General features: G+C 34.5%; 1 protein-coding gene across 1 annotated transcript in view; it reads right to left on the bottom strand.

Moving 5' to 3' along the window:
• FAM98B (family with sequence similarity 98 member B) overlaps nt 1–9,148 on the bottom strand; it is a 43,216-nt gene that overhangs the window by 6,906 nt on the left and 27,162 nt on the right. Inside the window, exon 7 of the mRNA XM_072738228.1 lies at nt 1,136–1,303. Within this exon, the coding sequence (XP_072594329.1) occupies nt 1,136–1,303 (168 nt within the window). The remainder of the gene's footprint in view (nt 1–1,135; nt 1,304–9,148) is intronic.

Here is a 9,148-nt window from a genome sequence, read left to right as displayed (position 1 = left end):
TAAAGACAAAAAGTACAATATCCTCCTTACTGTGGGGCAGTGTTTGAAGAATGCAAACATTCTTTTAAAGTCACCAATAATGTCCTAATTACCAAATGCAAAAAGCAGCCTTTTTGGTTGTTATTTCCATTGGCCTCTCCACCAAATAAATATGCTATGCTGCTACTCCAAGAACTGATTAAGACTGCTTTCAAAGAGACTATAAGTTATAAATTTGAAAAGAGATGGGCAATATCATTTTAAAAAGTAGAACTCTTAATCTGGCAAGACCAGATTATAACCTGATATAAGATACTAAATAATGTATTTTTAGACAGAATACTTTCCAAAGATAGAAGAGGTTGATCTAAAATGGAAGAGGAAGGAACACTGGTGACTAACAGCAATAATTAACAAGTTGACTTTATGCACAATCATCCCTCTCCAAGATATACTGACTGTATCAAGGACACTGTTTTCATGAGTAACAATGTTTTAAAATTGCCAAAATCTCTTCTGACTTTTTGCTCTTTTGTGATAAAGTCTGTCATAAAGTGCTCTAAATATAGAACACACGCCAGTAAAACTGATAAATCTAAATTACTGCTATTGCTATTGTAAAAGATTCAGTCTCTTTGAGCTTATTTAAAAGCAGTGTTGGAGAAATGAATCCATACTCTTAATCAGAAAATGGAATCTCCAAAAGATCCAGTAAACTTGCCCGAGGTGATTGGTCCATGTAAATGATAGAGCTAGGATGTGAATCCAAATCTACAGGTCTCCAAAGCATGTACTTGTTTTACATCAAGGATATAAGGAATCTGTCACTACTTGAAACAACTACCACAGGATTTTACTGACAAAAATTAAATACATTCCTGGAAAGAAGGCAAATAATTCTTGCTAAAGCTACTGATAAAAAAAATTCTTAATTCCTCTAATTCAAATAAAACTGTGGTTTGATTTATGAATACAGAAATTCAAATAAACACACACACACACACAAAAAAAATAACAGCCTGTATGAACTGAAATACTTTCACCACTCTCTTTTCTAGTTTACCGGATTGTAAGAGAAAAATGGATTAAAATCTGTAAAAACATCAAATGAAGAGATTATAAATTCTTTCTCCACTGTACTGAAAGAAAAACCAACCTTATTAATGGCACACACTGTCTTCTCTCGGCTGGAACCACTACTTGTTCTAATGATCTTAGACAGATCTTCACGTGCAGCAAGTAAATGTGCCAGTGTAATTGTTGTCTTGGGCGATAAAGCATAACGCTTAGGCTGGTAAATTCTTGCTATGTCATCTGTTTTTACCTAAATAACAAAATTTAGGGGTTAAAGGAGCCAAAGAACATTTCAATAAAAGAACAATGGCAATCATAATCTTCAGAAAGAAAAAAAAAGATAATGTATAAGCAAAGAAACAGAAAAGAGCGAAACATTTAAATATCTCATCATTTGTATGCAGAATGAAAAAAAGAGACCAACAGATGCCAAAAGAATACATAACTACCAATAACAAGTCATTTAAAATAATACAAAAAGATTCCATCAATATTAGCTAATAAAATATCTAAAAATAGCTTTAACCAAAAACACATATAGGACCTTTAAGAAGGAAACATTATTAGTAAATCCTATAAAAATAAAAGGAAAACTTGAAGGAATCCAGAGAAATGCCAAGTTTCTGGATAGTGTCATGTAGTATTGTCATTTTTTCCCCCAAATTAATTTACAGATTTATTTTAATCCTACTGGAATGGTTTTTGAGGAGATGGAGTAAAGGAAAAAAAAAAAAAAGGAATCTAAAGTTAATCCAGAAGCTAAATATGTAATTTTGACTAAAAGAATTTTGAAAAGAGTTCTACCAGATATTACTATGTAATATATGAAATCATCATCACTGTTTTAACAGCTAACATTCCTTAAGTACTTATTAAATGTGCCAGGACACTATCCATTTAATCAGTTCTTTAATCCTTAGAACATCTTTTTTAGAGTGGTTGCTTTTATCATCTCCTTTGGAAGATAAAGAAATGAGACCTGGAAAGTTTAAATAGTTTCCCCAAATACACAGAGTCCCAGTTTTGCCTACCTACTAATAAAAGTCTAGTTGACCTCTAGGCACATGTACAGATAATGATATACTATCCTATTTCCGTCTAATTAAATGGAACTTGGAGGAAAAAATAAACTAATGAAACAAAATAGGCAATTAAGATTCAGAGCTTCAGGTAGCCCTGGTGGCGGCAGTGGTTTAGCGCCACCTGCAGCCCAGGGCGTGATCCTGGAGACCCGGGATCCAGTCCCACATCGGGCTCCCTGCATGGTGCCTGCTTCTCCCTCTGCCTGTGTCTCTGCCTCTCTCTCCAGCTGTGTCTCTATGAATAAGTAAATAAAATCTTTAAAAAAAAGATTCAGAGCTTCATAAGTATATGGATGCAATACGTGACCATATCAAACACCAGTGAGAAATGGAGGTGGGAAGTAAAAAAAAAAAAAAAAAAAAAAGATTGTATTAATTTTTTTTGGATGTATTAATTTTTAAATGATGTTGGAATAAATGGCTATTTATAAGAAAATGAAAATAATAAGGCATAATAGAGTTCACTGTTTAAGGTTTTATTTTAAATTGAAAATTTTAACTATAAAGATAAAAATTTCCATATATCAAAGACACAAAATTTTTAAAACTTAGTGAAAATAGTTTCTACAAATAAAGCAACTAGATAACTTCCTTGATATATAAAAAGCTCAATGAAAAAGAAAACAGGAAGACCCTAAGATGAAAAAAGACAAACAAAAAGAAATTTCAAAACAAGAGGAAATTCAAATGACTAATAAGCCTATGAAAAAAAGCTGAATTTTACCAATAATGAAAATATACAACTTAAAACAATTTAGTCTTTTTTAACCATCAAGTTAGCAATAAAATTGTTAATATTCTAAATATTAAGGAAGCTAAAGTGAGGACAAAATTTTATTTACCCTACTGGTAGAAATTTAAATTCATAAAAACTTTGCAGAAAACAATTTGGCCATGGGAATCAAGAACATTAAGAATCATAACCTTTGACACAGCAAATTTCCACTTAGGAATCCACCATAATACACTTTGAAATGTATAAATAAAAAATACATATATTAATATTCCTAGCGGTTGTTAATACAAGAAGAAATGTCTAAAGAAATTATGGTATCATTATAGGATAAAATATAATGCAGGCATAAAAGGGATACTGAAAAGATTATATCAAAAACAATGGATGAAGCTTGAAAGCCTTAGGCTAAGAAGCCAGACATAAAAAAGCCACATATTGAATGATTACACTTATGTGAACTGTCAAAATAGCCAGAAAGACAGAAAGAGATCATAGTAGCTGCCAGAGAAAGGAGGTAGGGAGTACTGGGAATGATTGCTGATGGGCACATGTTTTTTTTTAGGGTGAAAGAAAGGTTCTGGAACTTTACTAGTCAGTAGTAATGGTTACAAAAATATAGTGAATATACTAAAAACCACTGAACGGTATACTTTAAGATGGTGAATTTTATCTCAAAAAAATTAAAAAATAATTTTATAAAGAATATTAAAATAAAACTTTTAGAGGTATGAGATAATGATCACAATACAATCAGTGAAAAAACCAAACTATAAAATTATACTCACTCCTAGCTCAATACTAGCAAAATAATAAATCAGATTAACTATACTAACATTTATAATCTTTCTGAAGGGCAACTCTCTAGAGTTGCATCTGGAGTATGCATCGAAAACATTAAAATCTATTTACACATATTATTTCTTTTTTTTTTTACACATATTATTTCATGAAGAAATTACATTTTAGGAATATATCACAGACATGAACAAAAATTTAGCTGCTGAAGATTTCATTAAAGGGTAAGACAAGATTAAAGAAAATCTCAATATCAATAGAATATACCTATATGATAAAATATTCTGCAAAGAGTTTAAATGCTGTAGAACAATATTTTATAAGTGATTCAACAATCTCAGATACATGAAATGGGGGGGAGGTAAATGATAACGATATATTCAATTTAATAGGGAAACTCAGGGTACAATTGCATGTATTCATATACTCAATTGAACAGGATCAAATGAAAGGACAAAACTGCCCTAAAAATAGCCTATAAAAATTTTTAGACATCATCCAGACTAAGGAATAAAGAATAAAACACAACCTCCTTGACCTAAAACATGATGAAAAAAGATGAAGATGAGAAGATAAATATTAAGGTATTTCCTAAAGGTGTATTTTCTCAAACTCCCTAAGTTTTAAGGCTAGTAAAGAGTCAACATGTCCATACATCCACTCCATTCTGAATGTTCAAAGAAAACCACGTACCAAAACTCATTTTGGATTTCTGTATAAATTTAAGATCAATAGTGAAAACATCCTAAGTTACTACTTTAAGACATTTTTAATGCACTACATTTCACAACTTTCCTTATATTCTCAAATTCCTTTTTCTCACTGAAATTCTATCAGGTTAAGAAGCACCTGGGTGGCTCAGTCAATTAAGTATCTGCCTTCAGCTCAGGTCACGATCTTGGGGTCCTTGGGATCAAGCCTCACATAGGGCTCCTGCCTCTCTCTTTCCCTCTGGTCCTCCACCACATCCCCACTTGTGCTTTCTCTCAAATAAATAATCTTTATTATTTTTTTAAGTAGATAATTTTTAAAGATTTTACTTACTCATGAGAGACACAGAAGGGAGAGATACAGGCAGAGGATGAAGAAGCCGGATTTGGGATTTGATCCCCAGACCTGGTATCATGCCCTGAGCAGAAGGCAGATGCTCAACCACTGAGCCACCCAGGGGTCCTTAAATAAATAATCTTAAAAAAAAATTCAATCAGGTTAAACTGGAGACCCAATACATAAACCAACCCTACTTAGTTTCAGAGGCCAAAAGAATTGTTACTTCCCAAACAACTGAACTTTATTCCATTTCTTGAGATCCCCAATCATGTCATCTACTACTTCTTTAGTAACTCATAGCTCTTAGAGTATCTGGGTTCCTTGCATCCAACAGTCACTCCAATGACCTAGACACACACACACACACACCTCAAGTTTAACCTGATGCACGTGGAGAATACAAAGAGGCTTACCCCATCTGAGAAGCTGATTAGTATCATGGATATAAGAATCTTCTGAAAATATTCTATATCTGATCATATAGGGTACTGAAATATTCATCCAGAACCAGGTATATCATAATGCCTGATACACAGAGGTGCTGAGTAAATGTTTATTAAAAGAAAATACATGAATGACAGTCTACAACTCTGCCTTACAGCTATTCTATTACTATGCTAAAAAATTTTTTCTCAGAAAAGGGTTCTGACAGTGGCATAAGAGGATCCTGAATTCACTTCCTCCTGTGGTCAAAACAAATAGCTACATGAGGAATAATCTCCTCAGAAAAAGCCCTGAAAACTGAATGAACAGAGACTCCACAAGAAGGAACTAAGAGGCAGCATCAAGAGGAGTAGGAGTGGCAGAGGCCTCCTCTCACCAAAGGTGAGAGGACACCTGGCACACCAGGCATGGCAATGCAGTTAGGAAAGAATCTCAAAAATGGAATTTCTCCCTGAGGAGTAAAGGGCTGGAACTCAACACCAGGAACTCCAACCCTTATATCCTGCACAAAAGAGATGAGCCCCCAAAACGCCAGACTTTGAAAACAGATTATATCCAGGAAAACAATAGAGCTACAGGCAACAGAATACCTGTTCTTAAAGGACTCACTGGCCTCAGGACTCAGTGATAAAATGCAAGTTGGAAAAGTACCCAAACCATAGGTAAAGGTGTCCACTCACTACACTAGTCCTGGGGTGTCTGCCACAGAGGCAAGCAGCTGCTGAGATATACTTTAGAGATGGAAACAGTGTTGGGTGACATTTTAGAGACCACATTCTACTTTGCTAGTGCCGATACTTGCAGGTGGCATCTTCAAACTCTCAATCTAACCTGCTAATGCTGGCAGTGTTCCACTGAGAGCCTCACTCACTGCAGAGTCCCATAATAGGGAGGCATACACAGCTTACACAAAAAAATGACCCGTGAGCATGTGGCTCTGGCAATCAGGAGGGATTTGCACTTCTGGACCCCCCAGGACATCTCTTACACAAAGCCACCCCTTTAAGACTAGGACAGGTAGCCAATTTGCCTAATGCATAGACACAAACAAAGAGACAAAATGAGGAAACAGAGAAATATAATCTAAATGAAAGAACAAAACACAACCTCAGAAAAAGACCTTAATGAAATAGCAGTTATCTAAAACAGTTTAAAGTAATGAGCATAAAGGTGCTCACTGAACTCAGGAGAAGAATGAAGTGAAAATTTTAACAGTGTAAAATAGTACCAACCAGAGCTAAAACACACAATAAATGAAATAAAAAAGGCAGGAATCAAAAGCATATTGGATGATTAAGAACAGAGAGTGACCTGGAAGACAAGGTAGTAGAAATCACCTGATCAGAACACCTGGTGCAGCCTGGGTGGCTTAGCACTGCCTTCAGCCCAGGGCGTGATCCTGGAGACCCAGGATCGAGATCGAGTCCTGCATCAGGCTCCCTGCATGAAGCCTGCTTCTACCTCTGCCTGTGTCTCTGCCTCTCTCTCTCTCTCTCTCTCTTTCTTTCTCTCTCTCTGTCTCATGAATAAATAAATAAAATCTTTAAAAAATAAAAATAAAAGCAAGGACAGTTTAAGGGATCTCCAAGACATCAAATATACTAATATTTGCATTATAAGGATCCCAGAAGGAAAAAAGAGAAAAAAAGAGGCAAAAACTTATTTGAAAAAATAATGGCTATAAACTTCCCTAACCTAGGAAAGAAAACAGATAACCAGATCCAGGAAGCAAAGAGAGCCCCAAAGAGATCCATAACACAACACACTGATAATTAACATATCGAAAGTTAAAAAAGGAGAGCATCTTAAAGACAACAACAACAACAAAAATTAGTTATATATAAGTCTATCAGCTGATTCTTTTAGCAAAAATCTTGTAGGCCAGAAGGGAGTGACACGGTCTATTCAATGTGCTGAAAAGAAAAATCACAACTAAGAATATCCAACAAGGTTATCATTCAGAATTGACAGGGAAGTAAGAGTTTCCCAGACAAGCAATGGAGTTCATCAACACTCAAAAGATAAGAAATGTTAAAAAGATTCTTTAAGCAGAAATGAAAGACCATGGCTAGAAATTAGAAAATACATATGTGAAAAAAAAAACTCTCATTGGTAAAGGCAATTATATAATAAACACTTATAAAAACTGGTATGAAGGCTAAAAGACAAAAGTATTAAATCAACTATAACTAAAATAATTAGTTATGGGATACATAAAATAAAATGATATAATGTATAATACCAGAAACATACAATGTTGGTGGGAGTGGGAAGTAAAACTGCAGTGCTCCTAGTAGGTGTTCATCAACTCATTTTAAGTGACCATCAACTTAAAATAGACCATGAAATACACAGGTTGTTATATATAAGACTCCTACTAATCACAACCAAAACCCTATGATACACAAAAAATAAAGTGAATAGAAGCCAAACATAACACTATAGAAAGGCATCAAACTACAAGGAAAGAGAGCAAGGCAAGAAGATATGACAGGGAAGAACTACAAAAATAAACAGAAAACAATTAACAAAATGGCAACTAAGTACACACCTATCAATAATTACTTTAAATATTAATGAAATAAATTCTCTAACCAAAAGACACAGGGTGGCTGAATAGATACAAGAACAAGACTCATTTATATGCTACAAGAGACTCACTACAGATCTAAAGATACAATGGATGGTAAGTAATGGAATAAAAAAATATGTTCCATTCAAATGGAAATGGGAAGAAAGCTGGATACCCATCCTTATATTAGACAAAACAAAGACCGTAACAAAAGATAAACAGGTACTACACGATGAAAAAAGGGTCAATCAACAAAAGGATATAACACTTGTAAATATTTATGTACCCAACATAGGAGCATCTAGATAACATAAAGCAAAATATTGACAGACATAAAAGAAGTTAATATAATAATAGTGGGGGATTTTAACACCACACTTACAACTATGGATAGATCATCCAAACAGAAAAATTAAAAAGGAAACACTGGCCCTAAACAACACATTAGACCAAACGGACTTAAAAAATATATACAGAACATTCCATACAAAAGCAGAATACATATTCTTTTCAAATGTATGTGGAACATTCCCCAGGACAGACCAGATGTTAGGCCACAAAACAAGTCTCAAAAAATTTAAGAAGAATGAAATCATCCCATGCATCACTTCCAGTGACAACAGCACAAAACTAGAAATCCATTACGAGAAGCCAACTGGAAAAAATAAACATGTGGAAACTAAATAACATGTATTAAACAACCAATGAGTCAATGAAGAAATCAAAGAGAAAATTTTAAAATACTGAGACGAGGGCACCTGGGTGGCTCAGTCGGTTAAGTGTCTGCCTTCAGCTTAGGTTATGATGCCAAGGCTCTGAGATTGAGCTCTACATCAGGTTCTCTGCTCAGCAGAGAGTCGGCTTCTCCTTTTCTCTCTCTCTGCTTGTGCTTGCATTTTCTCTCTCAATAAATAAATAAAATCTTAAAAAAAAAAATAGAGATGATGAAAATGGAAATACGACACTCCAAAATCTATGGGATACAACAAAAGCAGCTCTAAGAGGAAAGCAATACAGGCTTACCTCAAAAAACAAGATAATCCTCAAATAATCTACACCTAAAGGAACTAGAAAAAGAACAAAGCCCAAAGTTGACAGAAGGAAAGAAATAATAAAGATCAAAACAGGGCAGCCCGGGTGGCTCAGCGGTTTAGCACCACCTTTGGCCCAGGGTGTGATCCTGGGGTCCCAGGATTGAGTCCCACATCGGGTTCCCCACATGGAGCCTGCTCCTTCCTCTGCCTGTGTCTCTGCCTCTCTCTCTGTGTCTGTCATGAATAAATAAATAAAATCTTAAAAAAAAAATAAAGATCAAGACAGAAATAAATGCACTAGAGACTAAAAAAAATATAGAAAAGATCAATGAAACAAAGAACTGATTCTCTGAAGATAAAATTGATAAAGCTTTAGCCAAAT

The sequence above is a fragment of the Vulpes vulpes genome, chromosome 15 (assembly GCF_048418805.1).
Source record: "Vulpes vulpes isolate BD-2025 chromosome 15, VulVul3, whole genome shotgun sequence".
Lineage (NCBI taxonomy): Eukaryota > Metazoa > Chordata > Mammalia > Carnivora > Canidae > Vulpes > Vulpes vulpes.
The sequence above is the reverse complement of the archived record's forward strand: the minus strand, read 5'-3'. Positions and strand labels throughout refer to the sequence as shown.